Source organism: Candida tropicalis (assembly GCF_000006335.3).
Source record: "Candida tropicalis MYA-3404 genomic scaffold supercont3.7, whole genome shotgun sequence".
NCBI classification, from domain to species: domain Eukaryota; kingdom Fungi; phylum Ascomycota; class Pichiomycetes; order Serinales; family Debaryomycetaceae; genus Candida; species Candida tropicalis.
In genome coordinates this window covers 25,326-42,728 of record NW_003020059.1, presented here as the reverse complement: position 1 = coordinate 42,728, position 17,403 = coordinate 25,326, and the positions used below count along the sequence as shown (strand labels likewise).

Below are 17,403 nucleotides of genomic sequence, written 5' to 3'. Positions count from 1 at the left end.
TGAGACATGAGCCGATTACTCATCTTACTAGTTCATAATTACTCAATGATTATTAAGTTTGAAGAAAGTTCCAATATGTGACAGAATATATATATCCGAGATTAGTTTTGTTGCATGCATGGTCAGGACAAAAGTACATAACCTATGCTTCTTTCACGTTTCTGTTTTTCGATCTACAAATATTGAAGAACACTTAAAACGATTTGCACCTATTCAAAGGTTGGGAATTCACCGTTAACATAATAATAATAAAAAAGAAACAATGGAGAACTTTATCAAAAAGTGAAACCAAAAACTTTAAATAAAAAATCTGGAACATCAAACCAACCGTTAATGCAATAGAACAAAACCCCAGAATATACTAGAATCTTGGGCCAAACCTACAATTTTAATGTGGAGTTAGATAGGAACTTGATTTAAAATGAGGAGAATGATGATATTCTAGTAGTTTTCCCTCCAATATTCATTGTCTGCTTGGCAAGTAATAATTATCACCCAATGATAAGAATCGGCGTTTAACACCTTGCGACGTTTATGAGTGTTTTTTTTTTTCGCCGATAGTACATATTTTTTGGGGGCAAAACAGACAGCATGTACTGTTAAATGGCTTGAATGAGCATCGGTATGTATTGTGAGTAAATAGGAGTTGTAAAAAGAATCGTGGTCAATGGAAATGCAAGTCAAGTATTAGCGAGGAAATACCGAAAAATATTTACCACTCAATATTTGGAGGAAAGATGAGAAGGAGGAGAAAATCATTTTTTTTTTTGCAATTGATAAGTCGTTTTTGCCACTTTAATTAGTGCTGCAAGTGATTGAAAGAATTCACATGCATGGAAATTAATATCCACGTCTAGAATAAAGTCTGATAAAGGCGTGTTTGTATATCGTCTCATGTGTTTTCGATTATCAGAGATAATTTGATGGTTTGGAGAATGCTAATATTTGCCAACTCTCGTTATTTATTTTGTTAGCTGACTCAATGTAAGCGCGGTGCATTCTTTCACCACAAGAGAAGAAAACCAACCCAGGACACTTGATATTGGGGGGGGGAGGAGAAAGGAAGAAGACCCAGAACAAATAGAAATCGTCTACGTTTCTTTAAGTATTTACCGATAAAAGAAATATGTTGCAAGTGGTAATTCCCACAACAGCATACGTTTATCTCTAGCAACTACAGGCTATTTTCACCCTTTTTCCGATGATATAGTATCACAGGTTATTGAAAAGAATTTCTTTGACATTTCGAAGGCAACCCTAATCTTAATTGCATCTGTGTCATAAGCAACATGAACAAGATTGTTACACTATAATGATAACTAGTATTTTTTTTTTTCGTCGTAGAATCAAGTGTCTCGGAAATACCAAAAATAAGCAAAACTGATAATGCGCAAAAGAGAAGTCAGCAGCGGAAAATAGATTGATAAGTGAAAATAAAGAATCAAATGATGCTACAATTACATCACTTGACCAGTGATTGTTTGAGAGTGAACCCTGATGGGAAGAGATGGGACAATAAGGGCTAATTAACCAATTGTGAAATTAAGGTTTTGTTAATAATTTAGGTGATCGAAAGCAGAATAATAATAATCCTATAAATAAAAGTAATTCACCTTAAATGTGGGTATGGTCGTGGTTTTAACACAGGTTGCAGATGATTTTGAGTTTTTCCTTTCTTTTTTGGTTTTTCCTGAAAGTATGTGATCTCTTTCCTTCGCTCGCTTCACGCTTACACAGAGAGAAAGCAAAGATAAATAGCAAACCAGACTTTATTCACACCAAAAAAAAAAAAAAAAAATTAAAACATCACCGATTTTAGAGTAGAAATAGATCATTCCCAAGGTATAGTGCCTTGTAACTTGCATTATCCAAGTAGATCTTATTTTTTTCTTTTATTGGTTTTTCCTTTCTTTTTTTATTATTATTATTATATTCCTGGTTTTCTATTTTTGCATTTATAATCAATGTTGCAGAGTATTTATCATTTTTTACTAATTCCACTTTTGCAATTAAGTATAAATATATACACAATTCCCCCATTTTATCGTGTTTATTTTTCTTGAAAATTCTAATTCATCAATAAGCCAATCTTACTCCTGGTCATTGTTATCATCGTCACCATCATGACTCAAGACATTCCTATTGCTGACAAAGAATTCATTGCTAACAAGATGAAGGAATTTGATAAACGATTCAAGAACCTATATTTAGAATCAAAAAAGTTGGAATTGATCAATTTGTTGTTAAGAATACAATTAGATAGATTGGTAACACATAGAAGACAACAGCAACAACCACAAAGACCTGGTAACATATTATCCAAGTATAAGCAAATCCAAAACTTCCATCATAATGCAAAGCTATTTGTCCGTTTGGAAAAATTAGGCAATAAAAAACTACAGAGTCTAACACGAGGTTTGCAACAATATAACAGAGAAGTTAAAGAGTTCTATGAAACTCATAATATCCAAACGTGATGTTCACTTGAGAATATTGTCTTTTGCAAAACTATGATTCACCATATCATTACCATTTCGTTTAAATTATTCCAAAAAATTTATGGTTAGGAACTACTGTACCCAGTTATTCTTCGTATGATATTCATTTTTGTTTTAAAGTTCCAATATATAGGTTATCCACAAAAACAATAAACTAAAAAAAAGGAATAAATATATTTATATTTATATATATGTCAATTGTTTTATTAAACATTATCTATTTACATGACTTTTGAGAAACTTCTTTAATCCCTATTATTAAACTCTTGAAATTTCTTTAAATCCTCATCTTCACCTTTCTTCTGTAATTCATTCCATTTCTTTCTATTTTTTTCTTCTCTTTCCATCTTTGCCTTTTCAACCATATGGAAACTTCTTCTTCTTAATGATCGACATTGTTCCCATCCAATAATATTCCCCAAAAAGAATCCCCCAACGGACCAATGTAAACTTTTCCTAATATTCTTATGAATTAAAAACGTGACAACACCCAAAACACCCATGGCTTGAAACCCTGTAATCATGGCTTCTCTAAAACATGGCATTTGAATAAATCTTTCGACTGTAAAATCACTTAGTTTAATCTGTTTGGCTGCATCCATTAAAGTGGCTTCTCTTTCTCTTGGTGGTTGCTGTGACTGTTGTTGCTGTTGAATTGGTTCCAGATCTTCGAACTTTGGAGGCAAATCTTCAAGAAACTGTTGTGTTTTAGGTTCCTCTTTTAGTTCACTAACTGTAGACAATTTAGATGGTGGAGAACTTCCTCCACTTCCGAACCAACCCATGTTGTAGTAAATTTGATATCAATAATGGGTTGTATTTGAGGTCGCTGATATTCCTACAAGAGAAGAAGAAAAAAATCTCAAGAAAATTCAAAAAATAAAAAAAAAAAATCATGCAAAAATTGGTCGTGCATATTGGTGAATAATCGTGGAACCCCTATATTAATAGATTATGATAATGATTAAAAAGAGTCCCAGAGTGCGATATTCCTTAATTTGATATATAGTAGGCATATTTGAGAATTTGGTAGTAACATCACCAGTTGTCAAAAAAAAAAAAAAAAGATATCAAGTGGATATTGTCTGATATTTGCAATCATATTGAGTATTCCAAAAACGGTAATTCCGCAATACCAAATGTGCAGCACATTAGTACCGGAAAAACTAAAAAACAACAAAAGGCGCTATATCATACATTATAAGAACTCTAGAATCGAACATGCACTATAAGAAATCTTCTTGTCATTGATGCAGAAATTGCCAACAGGAATCAAAATGTACTATTATAAATCCGATAGTACACGTTTTGGAGGAGACAAAATGGGAACGTACGAGACGGATAGGGAGCTTCTTTCGGAAATGCATAAATCGCTACAAGTTCAAACAATAGATCCAGAGTTATCAATTCTGGAATGTAATATGAATACTACTTTGATAGGTGCAGTTCATCCACATCAAAACCTAGATGAACTTTCTAGAATATTTCATCGCCACTAGTCGTAAAATATCAATGAACGATCAAGAAATAGGTAATAATTAGCGAGCTTTAAAGATGTGAGATCTTGCGAACAAAAATAAATTAAGGTTTTTTTTTGGATTATACACAATACAGGTTACTTGAAATACCGAAGATTATCCTATATTGAGGTTATTATTACCGATATTTCGAAAATCCTGCAAATTATCATAGCGATTAATACTGCAATCATAAAATACACAAAGAAATTTCTGTATAACCATTCTTGCGTTGCATATGTTAACTGAAATTCCAAAATCCGCGATATGGTCGTGCTCGCATCAAATATGCTCTGAAACCATAACTCCTCTAACTTCTTCGAATTATACTCATGGACCTTTATTAAAAATTCATACTCTTTCTTGCCATGACAACCATTTCAAAGGGAGCCATGGATTTTCTTGCTTCTCCGGTATATCGATCTGTGTCGTCAAAAATAAAGTATTCATCACGTGCATCTTCCAAAGTAGATGTCATAAATTCTTGTGGATCTTCAATCATATGCGGTTGTGAATCAATAGTTTGGATTTTCTTCGATAATGTCAAGTATACCGATGAGCTGGCGGTGTAGTAATATGTATCCTGGAAACCATTAGATGGAAGCTGTTCTACTGGTGCTGGAGGGGGAGTTCTCTTGAACACAGAAAATCTTGGGTCGGTACATATAAGCTTCCCTTTAAATCTATCAAGGAATGATTTCAGTGGTTTCTTTGCCTCCAGTGGTGGGGGTGGAGGTGATTGTGGTAAGAAAACAGATATGTGTTTATCATTAATTGAATTCATTGTGGTGTTGTGTAAGAAGACTACTGAATGATTATCATTTTGCAACAAAATCACACCCAAAAAAGAAAAAAAAAAATGACTATATTCTTTGTTATACTACACAAATATTCTATTCAAATAAATAAACTTTACCACTGGCACTACCACCAACTGCCCAATTTTGAGTTGGATGCAAAGTAGATACAGCAGGAACAGCACCAACACTTTCATTCAAATGGGCAATGATATTACCTTCCTGATCAAAAATATCCAACCCTCGGTTCATATTAGCAATAATAAATTTCTGGAATCCATCAGCAGGATTACTCTGCCAGGAAGATTTCAAAATACTAACCCAACGTCCTGTTTGACAATTGTGTCTGATTTTTTTAATCGGTGTCAAATTGTTTGGCAATTCAGGTGGTTCAACTTTCATCACATTCGGTTGTTGATTGAGATCAAATAAAGCTATATTATCATCATACCCATTACAGACAATACGATTTTCCGAATTCCAACTTGCACACGAAATACTCAATCTTGAACTGTAGCTTCCGTATAATTCAGGAGATTTTTGTTCTTCGTATTCAGAATAAACAGATGAACCAACTTTACGTAAATCCCATATTCGAAGACTTCTATCTAATGACGATGTCGCTATTTGATGGGTATTATTTGGATTGACTGCAAATCCACCGATTTTCTTATCATGAAGACGTAAATAGTCACGATTTCCTGACCTTGTTCTGGTCCTTTCTCTTGGATCTTGTTGACAGAATTCTCCAGATAAAGTAGTCATATATAGAATTTTATCAACTTGTTCAAAGTGACTTACCCCCAAGACAGAACCATCATCAGGATCACTCAAAAAAAGAACTTCAGTAGAGACTTGTTTCGTCAAATCTAAGGACCTAATTGACCCATCATATGAGCTCGAGAAAAGCTTTTCAGGAGAAAACGTTGGAAAGACAAGTCGGGAAATATTCTTACCATGCGGACGCAACATCGTTATCAGAGGAGCATCGTCATATGATTTGCCATCTACCAACCAAAGACCAACATTTCCCTCTGTATCCCCGGCAGTAACAATTCTGTCCTCTTTTGCCGGATGGAACGCAATTGAAGTTATACGTTTTTCTGCAATTTTAATATCCAAAGGATCAAATCTTTCATATATGTTCAATTTATCAAATTCTTTACGTTGTTTCTCCAAGGTTGTATTCTCACCAGATGACTTTTCCCTAATAAGATCATAAAAATCACCTGCAGAAAATTTATCACCTAAGGATTTCATGAGATCTAAAACTCTGTTATCCTCTTCAGAATTCTCTTCATGTCCTGAGCCAGGTATCAATTCCAGAATTTTAAAATCACCAATTAATCTTTTTCTACGTGCTTCTTGTTCCTTCTTACGAATTTCTTCTTCCTCTTTTCTCTGTTTTTCAAATTCATCGGGATTTTCTAAAGCAAATTTTATTCCTGCAAGACGACGGGATCTTCTAGTAGGTTCAACAGGTTCTTTCTTTATCTTTGTAGGACCAGAAGTTGATTTTTGTTTCTTGGATTTTGCACTGGCATCAATTTCATTTTTAAGGGAATCTAATTGAAGATTCTGTAACAACTCTTTGTTTCTTCGGATATTTTCTAATCTCTTCTTTTCTAATTCAGAAAGTCCCATATTGTCGATGATGTGGGTTGATTAGTGGAGATTTTGTTAAATAATGTGAAAAATTTTCCTTTTTATTTTATCCACAATCGCGTGAAACTGTTTTACTGACGCGCACGCGCCGTGTTTCTTACAATTGCCAATGATATGCATCATTAACTTTCAACAGTCTATTTATTCTTCCTCTATATATATATATATATATATATATATATACAAATCATACCCTTACCTCACGTAACACATCTCCACACAAATACAAGCTACCACACATCACAATAGACTTTCCTTTGTGATTATCTTCCAAATATTTAAATACGTCCTTGATGTATGCACTATCATTTACCTTCTCTACTTTACAATATTTTTCAGCTACATCTGCTAACTTATCAATTGATTCACAATTGATCCAAGGCATGTTCTCTGGTTGCGTGAACAAAGTTGGAATTACAGTATCGTTTTCTCTCAAAATATGCTTGAATAAACCATCAACTTGTTTACCTCTAGTCATTCCAATGACAAATACTACCGGTTCATTATTGTAAGTCTCACGTAAGTATTTACCTAATTCAATAGCAGCACCCTCGTTGTGAGCGCCATCAATTAGTATATTGCCCAATTTGGCATGTTTTATGATTTGCAATCTTCCAGGCCAGTATGTTTTTGAGATTCCTTCTTGGATTACATTGTCATTTATCTTGTATGGTAAACATTTGAGAATAGCTAATGCCAATGACAAATTACTTGCTTGGTAAGTACCTTTTAATGGACTGAACTCTATAAATGAGGTAGATTGCGGTACCAAAGTTAAAGGACACTGCACCTCATTTGAAACATCCTTCATCACTTGTAATACAGAATCATCATTTGACCCGTCAACAAAACATGGAACATTCAATTTCATAATTCCAGCTTTTTGTTCTGCTATAGCCTTGATTCCTTTACCTAGCAAAGTCTCATGATCAACTCCTATTTTCGTAATCCCGGTGACAACTACCCCACCAGATCTATTATCATTGCATGGTTCTAACACATTAGTAGCATCCAATTTCCCGCCTACTCCAACTTCAATCAATCCAATTTGTATTTTTTCAACGTCAAAAATTTTGAATGCTGTAGCAGTTAATATTTCAAATTCTGTACATTGTAGACCCAATTGTTTATCAATTGTAATTACTTGGTTATTGATCTCATCAAATTTTTGTTTCGGATATGTTTGATTATTTATACTAATACAGTCATGATAGTTTATGATATGTGGTGAAGTGAATTTCCCATTCCGAATATTTGCTTGAGTTAGGATGGAAGACAAGTAGGCTAATGTAGATCCCTTGCCATTGGTCCCAGCTATATGAACTGATTTAAATGCATTTTGTGGATTATTTAAATGGGCGAGAAGTTTGGTGATTCTTGCCAAACCTAAATCTATTGGCATGATAGGTGATAGTCGATGATCAAGGAATAACAGTGGAGAATAATGCTGTGTATAAAGTTTTTATACAGCATGCTCACAAGATGGAAAAGAAGAAGAAGAAAAAAAAAAAAAATCACTGATTATTAGACACATGCTTTTCTTTGTCTCAGCAATAACAACAACAACACTTATTTTCATATCATGTCAACATTGGAGGACGAAAAAGCAGAAAACTTTATTCAAGAACGATTAGATTCATTATATGAAATAGATTGTAAAGTAGTATCATTACTAGACCAATTTTCAACTATTTTCCAGTCTTTCTACACCAAGGATAAAGAACAGTTTTCAGAACAAACAACAACAATTTATTCAACATTAAGTAAAGTAGCTATTGATTTGAGAAAAGAGATCAAGATAATGGATGATAATATTGGTGTTCATGATAAGAACGATGACGGAGTGATGATTTTACCTATAACAAATGTTGATCAAAAGAATACAAAATTAGGTCGCAAGAGATTGAACCTCGAAGTCGAGGAATTGAAAAAACTAATAACAGAGGACCAACTGAGTGAAAGCCAAGAGGATATAGATATGAAAGAATAAACAAAAGCTATACAATTTCTTCTAGATACCCTTGTTGAATCAACCTTTCAACATCCGACTTTCTCACGAAGAACTGTGAGTCCTTTATTAAATTAAATGAACCATATTCAGTAGTTACCTCTCCGCCATCTTTCAAGACTCTAACATCGATGAAAATATTAGTCGGTGGGTTCAAATCTCCACTTAAATCAATGTCTTCAAAATCAGATTTGAAATTCATAATGAGATCCTGGTACTGTTTGAAAAAATCCTGTTCAAAATGGTTCAAATTATTCAAATCCAACGATGTAGTGAACCCAGTTAAATTCTTTGTTATTGGATTGACATTTGATTCTAATGAAGTCGACGTAGGTGTTCCTTCAATGGGGTCAATATTCAACCATGCAAACTCTGAGATTTTATCAGCCCTCAACTTTTCATAAGCCAACAAGCATCGCTTATTTCTTCTCATAGACAAATGGGTAACAAACAATTGACATTGATTAATTTTTGAATGTTTTTCATTGATCTGTTCTATCTCTTGAGATAATTCTTGTGCTTGGTTGGCCGTAGTTTCCTTTCTTTTAGCCAACACGGTATCTAACCCAGTTATTTCGTTCTTCTCATTAGTATAATCTTTAGAATTTCGTGGATCTCTTTCTTTTTTCTCAATTTCTTTCAATTTTTTATCTAAATCAACCCTTTGTTTGTTTATATCTTGTAGCTTCTCAAGGGAATCATTATACTGTTCTGTTAATGTATCTAGATGATTTGTGATTTCATCATGAACTTCAGTTAAGTAGTCGGCATCTTTGTTTAAATCGTTTGTTTCTTTGACTATATCTCTAATTAGTTCAGATTGATAAATTGGGATACTGGACAAATTTGATGACCTTTTGGCATCTAATATTAGCTTATTAGCTATGTCTCCATACATCGTTGATTGTGAATAAACAAAGACGCGTATTAGAATACTGGCTGAAGAAATTTAGTTAAAGTGGAAACGAGAAAAGAAAAAAAAAAAAAAAAAAGAAAAAATAATTTCCAAAAAAATTTGTAATCACATGACACGTAACACATGATTCATACGCACATGCTACGAATTTATATTTTTTGTTGTTCCAAAACATACATACTGCAACATGATGTAATGTGACTTTTTTTTTGTCACATGAACCAGCAATCAGTTGCAAAGTAGACAGTTAGGGTCCTAGAAAATACAGTTACACATTCGACAATGGGAGCGAACTATTCTCAACCAATCTTTCATGTGGGACAGTTACAAACGATAGCATATTGATGAATACACATGTGGGTGCCACCTCTTCTATACTAGTAAAACAATTTCCCAGAATCGATTAATTACTATCAATGAGATCAAATAATTATTATTTTTGCAATTTTAATTATCTTATCAGATTGTTCAGAAATCCTATTTTTTTGTTGGGAGCTATTGTTCTTCTTTTTTTTTACTCTAATGGGCAACTCAGATGCATATATCAAACGTACCAAATTCCACATAAATAAGGGGAAGCCCAAGCCTGAATATTGATATATCTTCAATGATTTTGTGTCGTTACAGGTTGTGATCTTATGTATATCACGTGAACTTACTGAGTAGTTGTCATGATTAATTGCTAAAGCTAGCCGTGCTCGCCGTTTAGGAGAATCAACTTTCCTTGTTTTTTTTTTTTTTTTTCTTCTTATTCTTATTATTAGGCTGTGTCGTGTGTGTCGCCTGAACTTTCTGTCGTGTTCACATTCAAACGAGAACTACAACAACAGAAGAAGGAAAAACAAAAAAAAATATTCCACCAGGATTTAAATTTCAATTCTTTTTTTTTTCCTACCAACAAGAGAACAATTGTGGTTGTCAAGATTTGTAATTTGGTTGATAAGTCATTTAATATTTATCATACCAGACTACCACTTTATGCATACACACACATATATATATCATTATTATTGATTCCAGATATCAGAAGTATTAATTGCATTTGAACCAGCTTTTTATAAAACTACCATTTGCATTTACAAGAATATCAACTTTGTTTCACCTACCCTCCCCCATCCCATTTTTTCCAACAGTTCACAACTAAGCACGAATGAGTACAACCTCGATTAAAGATCAATTTCGGGATACTACTCCTCTTATAAAAACACCCTCGAATGACGAATTTGCTTCGGCATATTGCTTTGTTTCTCACGATAAGTTCACGGTAGTTCCCATTACTGCAAGTTCAATTGAGGATTCTGAAGACACCTTGACAAGCAACAATGGATATTTCCATGAAATCGTTAAAGATCATGCTGATTTCACACCTGACAAGTTGTATTTGAAAAATAAGAACTTGCTTTACAGCCTCAACAACCCGAGTATATCCGACGTGGAAGGTGAGAACAGTGTACCGTCTTCAAATAACAAAGATTCTCCATCTCCTTCTTCATCACCCCCTTCTTCAAGTAACTCATTGATGAATGACGAACAGAAGGACGGTATTGTTTCTCCTCCATCCATATTCTTACCTAAATTGGTTATTAATTTAGAAGACAATATGAAGAATGACTTTAAGGACGTAAAGGAGTTGTTGTTGAGGATTTTCCCAGAATGGACCGATGTCAACAAGATCACTACAAAGCAATTAACCGGTGGTATTACCAATATGTTGTTGTCTTGTAAATATGCCGACTCAGAACCAGTATTGATCCGAGTTTACGGCCATGGTACAAATTTAATCATTGATAGACATAGGGAGTTTATTTCCCATTTAATTTTAAATTCAATCAACTTGGCTCCCAAGGTCTATGCAAGATTTAAGAATGGTATGATTTATGGGTTCTTAGATGGCAGATCCTTACAGCCGGAGGAATTGAGCAACGAAGCGTTATATCCCTTGATTGCACAACAATTGGGTAATTTACATAATAAAGTTGACTATACATTGATTGAACAAGGAATTGAAAAGCTCAGAACCTTGAAGTTGGGAATGAGAAGAAGAAGATCCTCCAGTAGCAGTCTATCATTTAAAAAGAAACCAAATAACAAGAAAAAGTTCATATCTAATATCTGGGAATTGTTAGATGATTGGATTAACATTGTTCCTGTGAATGAAGACTTGATTTCATCTTTCCAACAAAATTTGCCAAACGAAACAGTTACCGAAGATAACTTGAAGGATATAATAAAGAAAGAATTTTCATGGTTAACAAAGACCTTAACAACTAGCTCAAATTCTCCAACAGTCTCTTCCCATTGTGACTTATTATCTGGTAATATCATTATCCCAACTGACGTCGAGTTTGAAAAAATAAATGTTTTACCAACCATTGCCAGCAATCCAATCAAATTCATAGACTACGAATATATGTTGCCAGCCCCTAGGGCATTTGATATTGCCAATCATTTGGCTGAATGGCAAGGGTTTAATTGTGATAGATCTGCAATTCCGGTTCCATCGTATTCGAATAAGACTTTAGTTACTTGGTGTAAAGGTTACTTGAATAATTTTGATGCTTCAAAAGAGGAAGTGGAGAGTTTGATTGATGAAATCAAAACTTATTATGGTTTGCCTGGGTTCTACTGGGGTATTTGGGCAATGATTCAGAGTGAAATATCAAGTATTGATTTTAACTACCTGAATTATGGTAAATTGAGATTAGAGGAATATTGGAATTGGAAAGAAAACTTCCTTGCCAAACATTAATCAACGTCTTTTTTTTTTCTTTTATATTTTGAATGTACGTGTATTATCTAATTGATAAATGATAACTTTTCTATTATCTTCGTAAATCAACAATTGTAGTATGCTGAGTTCTGGATGATACTAAAATACACCATTTATGACCCTTGTTGTATTCCTTAATCAACGTATTTTGAATATTGATTGCAAAACTTTTGGGGAAGTTATTTGTTGTGAATACAACTTTTCTGATCCATTCGTCTTGTTGATGAATAGAAGTTATGCTGATCATATCTAAAATTTCATCTCTTGCATCAATAACAATCACTGGCCCCAAACTTAGTTCTTTAATGGCTGATTGACCACAGAGCTTGGCATCATTTTCCAGTTCCCATTTATCCCGCTTGTTCTTTCTTCCTCTTGGTGCATCATTGTTAACAACGATAATCTTTTGGTCGATATCAACGGTACTGACAGGACCAGATAATTCGGTTTGCTCTGAATTGTTTGTAGTATTCCCATTTATATTATTTGCAGCTGATGATGGAACTGGGTTAGCTTCATCTTGATCATCTTCCTGCTCAGATTCTCCTAGTTCACCAACTAAATATGTCACCAACTCATCAAACTCAAGATCAATTTCTTTACCATTGATGATATTCTTTGCCTTCAAAGGTTTAAATATTGATCCCGATTTTCTAACTTTTCTACCACCGACATTACTTGGTAATTGACGAATTATAACCACCCATGTAGCCCCATCAGTAGTAGCATTATGATATATCTCGTCCTGTGATTTACTTCCCAAATTGATATCAGCGCTAATGTTTCTGTTCCATAAACTTGCCAATAACGAGTATCCACATTGGCTCAAAAATTGTTGTTGAGTTGACCCAATAACAACTTTACATCTGCTGCCTTTCCATTTACTCAAATCGATTTTAGACTTTCTCGATATCAAATTCTTCATCAAAAGGAACAACAAACTAGTGGTCAATGTGAATCCCACACCATGTGGTGTTTTCACATTTGTGCTAACATTTGCTAATGATCCAATTAATGAATCAAACCTACCACCGGTGACTAACCTCGTATACCTCTTTGATTTATCGGATTTAAATACAGCCAGGAACATAATACCTTTGGTGTAGTATTTAGAATTATAATTACTCAATGGATTAAAGACAACTGGAACGTAGATATTCATTTGTTTCAAAATCTTGTAAACTTCGATTAAATACGTATAAGCTCGTTCAATTTTGATCAATTGCGGGGAATCTACCATTAATTTGGTCAACTTTTGTCTTGATTTTTCGATTTCACAAGTAATATTGAAATTATCCACAAGATCTTTGGTTACTGTGTGGGGAACTTGGAAGTCTTCACGCAAGTATCTCTTAATTTCATCAGCAGTTTTGTCAATACCCAATTGTGATAACACTCCAAAAATATCGACTTTTCTCTTTTCATCAAGACCTACATTCTCAAATGCAAATGTAGTAACCGCATCTAGAATGTCATAATGGTTTATAACAATGATTGCATTCTTGAAACATGGAAACAGATTGACAATATCATCCACAATTTTCAAACATTCCGCATCGTGAGTAAATAAGGAGGATTTATTTGTATCGGAATTACCCACAATATCAAAATGAACAGCACTATAACGATCTGGCATTCCGACACCTCTGGCATTTGGTCGATAAACAAACTCATGGCGGTAAATCTTTGGTATTGCCGACATATCTGTCTTGCTCAAGAATCTTGCTGTAGGTAAAGTCAAATCATATGGCAAAGTTAGGACAGAACCACTTTTGTCAAGAATTTCGTATACTTGTTCACGAGCTTGGAAGGGAACTTTGGGTAATAGCAAATTAGTATTCAAATTCTCTACAGCACCGTGAGTTGCGAAAATCTTGTAGATTTCATTCATAATTTTGTCAAATAGTAAATAATCATTTGAACTAACCAACCCACTATGTTTGTCATTATCAAACATCAAATCCTTGGCCAACAGGTACGGTTGATTAAATAAAGTTTCTCTAACTTGCTGCTGCCATGGTGATGCGGGATCAGCAAGTGACTTCAATGCTTCCTGAATAACCTGGTCTTGGTGCTCAACTGGTAACCATCCACTTGACAATAAATCTTTAGCTGACATCCTATTTTGTGGGTTATGATCCAACAATGATCTGATAATCTTCTTTTCTGTTTTGTATTTGCTAACCACAAAGTTAGTTGGAAATTCAACAGTCTTCAACCGCAAGTCATTTAATATCTTGGCTCTTTCCATACCAGTACTCAATGGATAACACATTTCAAAGAAAATAATACCTAAGGAATACATATCCACCTTCTCATCGTAATTACCAGTCGCAACTTCGTTAGCAGTGTAAAATAACGTACCCACAATGGTAGATAAATCACCATTGTTGTTCTTTGCAGCATTGGTCGATACCTGGTTATTTGTCAGCACAATCGATGAAAACTGGCTGTTCTTAGCCAACCCAAAATCCCCCACTTTTACGTTATTGGACCTATCAATAAAAATATTCATTGGTTTTAAGTCACGATGAATGAAACCTTCGCTGTGGATATAGGACACAGCTTCAAGCAATTGACGGAATAATCTCCAGTACTCATCAGGATTTCCCGGGAGACCCTGTTCAATCAAATTTAAAAGGGTGTTATTCTCGCAGAATTCCATCTGAATGTATAATATCGATTTCAGGGCAACCTTGATGATTGGCCGTCTAGAAACTTCATGAGATGATATTTCTTCAGATGTTTCATCATTGTCACCGTCATCTGTAGATCTGGCAAACACAAATGGGTCATCATCATCTTCATCATCGTCACATGAACTCTCGTCATCAAATTGTATTTGTGGATCAAACGAAGTTGATATATAGTCTACCTGGAATGAATTATCATAACTGGGTAAAACCGATGAAGATCTACCTATTTGATTGGAAAATGACTCGTCGTCGTCGTCATCATCATCGTCATCGTCATCGTCATCATCAGTTTCACTTTCTTCACTATCTATAGCAGAGGTACTATTAGATGCATTAATTCCGTCTTCGATTTCTTCGACCCAGGTACCATAGTATCGAACAATATACTGATGGTTTAATCTAGCAAGAGATAATACTTCACTCAACAAAGAGTCCAACTTGTCGGCACGATGCTTGATTTTCTTGATTGCATAAAACGTCCCTTCCATTCTATTTCTTGCCTTAACAACTTCTCCAAATCCACCACGACCTAATTTACCAACCTCTTCAAAATCTCTCGCATATCTCCCCATATTTCTTTGACTACCTGAAGGCATAACCATTGCTGAGCTTTCACCAAAATATGGATGTTGAGTATTTTGATTAGAAAGTCTGCGTCGAGAAATATTCTGAGGAATATTCAATCGATGATTTGTCAGTTTAGGAGGAACAGCCCCCTTCTCATCAATTTGAACATGTTTTTCAGGAGCTGTGTCAGCATTCTTCATTAGTCTTGACAAATTGGTTTCAGATTGTAGTTTGGAAATTATTGGACCATCTCTCAAAAATTTGACTGCATTCAATTCCATTGGTGAGAGTCTTTTGGAGAGCTTCACTTGCAACATCTTACTCAACACATCATACACCAATGACGCATACTCTTCAGCACCAACAAAATCATCAACAGAAAAGTTATTAATAAAATCTGCTGGTGTCTTGTACGTGGTATTCAAGATATCAAATCCCAACATAACTCGTAAAAATAACACACCCAAATCCCAAATATCTGACTTATGATGATATCCCGACGTCTTCAATTCCGGAGGCATCCATGCTTCTGGGTTCATTCTGGGTGAAGAAATAGCATTGGTATCATTATTTGGATGAGATGCCAACATGTCGAGTATTCTATACCCATACGATGGGTGGCACAATTTCAACACCTTTTTGGCACTTATCGTTACAGAATCTTCCCCTGCAAAAAAACTACTGACGCTGTTTAGATGGTCATTTATCGAATTCTGGTAATACAATTGATCAACCTCCTGAAATATGACTATAGTTAAAGGACATATGAGTTTGTGAATAAAACCAGCATTATGAAAGTATTCAATTGCAGGCAATAATTGAATCAACCATGTTCTAGCTAATGCCCAGTTGATAAACTCGGCTGTGGGGAGAATGTCATATAATGTTTCACTCACCGGAGAGAATTCTGTTAGCAATCTGATTCTCCAACTGTTTGTTGTATTGTCTGATTTTTTATCTATTTGGAATCCAACCAATTTGAGAATATTCCCATGTTTGATATTCATCACCAATTGTAATTCCGATTCCAAATCTTGAATCTCTCGTTTACCATTTTCAGTTTGCCAGTATGTGTTTGTCAAGTCTATTACTGTGAGCAAGTATGATAAATCTGTTCCTTGTTTATCGATTTTTCGTTGAATGTCTGGTGCTATGTATGGCTTCACAAGGTATTGAGTGCCAATTGAGCTGAATATACCTTTCTGGTTATACTTTATGAACCCCAGAACGGCTCGGAATTTAAATTTCTTTCTTGTATTAGGAATGGTGTCCTCCATGGAGTTTTCAAATATGAAAAATTGATCAATGTCATGTGGTAGAAATGAATCTTCCGCCTCAGAATCATCGTAATCTTCTACTTCATCAAACTCACCTTTGATTCGTTGGATTTGCTCATTTAACTCTTTATTTTGCTTTCGTTTGGCCAATTCTTCTTCTCGACGTTGTTTCTCTTCCTTCTCTTCCAATGCTTTTCGTTCGTTCTTCAACCTCAATTCTCTTTCTTCTTCTAATGATAAGACCTTTTCAGTGGTTGACTGGATCTCATCTAATAAAAATATCAACTCACTGATGATTGTAAATGAAACTTCTTCCTCAGGGTACTCTTTGATCAAATCTTTACATTTTTTATCCAATTTGGCTATGTTTGCTTTTAGTAAATTTTTTGCGTTCAAAAGTTTGACTTTAGGTGGAGACAATGGATATGTTGGTGTGAATTCTATATCTAAAGTAATTGAAACTGTGGGTCTATCAGGGTTGCTTGTAGAAGATAAGAATACTTGAAAATGAGGGCTGGGTTTCTTGTTCCACACTAATCCTTTCGGAGTGACGTCTTTGAAAATATCACCATAAATTGATGATATACTACTAATTTCATCCTGTTGTCTATGTTCCAAATCCAGACTAATCGATGTTTCTGGCATTTGTTTTCTTGGTAACTGTTGGCTGAGATCTAACTTTGAAAAAAAAA

General features: G+C 34.4%; 8 protein-coding genes across 8 annotated transcripts; 2 read left to right on the top strand and 6 right to left on the bottom strand. All coding sequences in view use genetic code 12, as the record gives it.

The window, feature by feature from the left end:
* Window positions 1–2,743: 2,743 nt before the first annotated feature.
* CTRG_04868 (uncharacterized protein) lies at window positions 2,744–3,283 on the bottom strand (the record flags this gene model as incomplete). The annotated part of the gene is made up of 1 exon (XM_002550524.1): window positions 2,744–3,283. One exon carries the CDS (start codon window positions 3,281–3,283, stop codon window positions 2,744–2,746), a length of 540 nt encoding a protein of 179 aa, XP_002550570.1.
* A 1,075-nt stretch (window positions 3,284–4,358) lies between these two features.
* CTRG_04867 (uncharacterized protein) lies at window positions 4,359–4,799 on the bottom strand (the record flags this gene model as incomplete). The annotated part of the gene is made up of 1 exon (XM_002550523.1): window positions 4,359–4,799. The coding sequence occupies one exon, from the start codon at window positions 4,797–4,799 to the stop codon at window positions 4,359–4,361; it is 441 nt and encodes a 146-aa protein (XP_002550569.1).
* Window positions 4,800–4,908: 109 nt separating this feature from the next.
* Window positions 4,909–6,456, bottom strand: CTRG_04866 (uncharacterized protein; the record flags this gene model as incomplete). Its single annotated transcript, XM_002550522.1, has 1 exon — window positions 4,909–6,456. One exon carries the CDS (start codon window positions 6,454–6,456, stop codon window positions 4,909–4,911), a length of 1,548 nt encoding a protein of 515 aa, XP_002550568.1.
* A 208-nt stretch (window positions 6,457–6,664) lies between these two features.
* On the bottom strand, window positions 6,665–7,879 carry CTRG_04865 (dihydrofolate synthase; the record flags this gene model as incomplete). Its single annotated transcript, XM_002550521.1, has 1 exon — window positions 6,665–7,879. One exon carries the CDS (start codon window positions 7,877–7,879, stop codon window positions 6,665–6,667), a length of 1,215 nt encoding a protein of 404 aa, XP_002550567.1.
* A 180-nt stretch (window positions 7,880–8,059) lies between these two features.
* On the top strand, window positions 8,060–8,467 carry MED11 (Med11p; the record flags this gene model as incomplete). Its single annotated transcript, XM_002550520.1, has 1 exon — window positions 8,060–8,467. One exon carries the CDS (start codon window positions 8,060–8,062, stop codon window positions 8,465–8,467), a length of 408 nt encoding a protein of 135 aa, XP_002550566.1.
* A 7-nt stretch (window positions 8,468–8,474) lies between these two features.
* On the bottom strand, window positions 8,475–9,383 carry PSF1 (DNA replication protein; the record flags this gene model as incomplete). The annotated part of the gene is made up of 1 exon (XM_002550519.1): window positions 8,475–9,383. One exon carries the CDS (start codon window positions 9,381–9,383, stop codon window positions 8,475–8,477), a length of 909 nt encoding a protein of 302 aa, XP_002550565.1.
* A 1,168-nt stretch (window positions 9,384–10,551) lies between these two features.
* CTRG_04862 (uncharacterized protein) lies at window positions 10,552–12,150 on the top strand (the record flags this gene model as incomplete). The annotated part of the gene is made up of 1 exon (XM_002550518.1): window positions 10,552–12,150. The coding sequence occupies one exon, from the start codon at window positions 10,552–10,554 to the stop codon at window positions 12,148–12,150; it is 1,599 nt and encodes a 532-aa protein (XP_002550564.1).
* A 73-nt stretch (window positions 12,151–12,223) lies between these two features.
* GCN2 (serine/threonine-protein kinase) lies at window positions 12,224–17,356 on the bottom strand (the record flags this gene model as incomplete). The annotated part of the gene is made up of 1 exon (XM_002550517.1): window positions 12,224–17,356. The coding sequence occupies one exon, from the start codon at window positions 17,354–17,356 to the stop codon at window positions 12,224–12,226; it is 5,133 nt and encodes a 1,710-aa protein (XP_002550563.1).
* Between the last annotated feature and the right edge of the window lie 47 nt (window positions 17,357–17,403).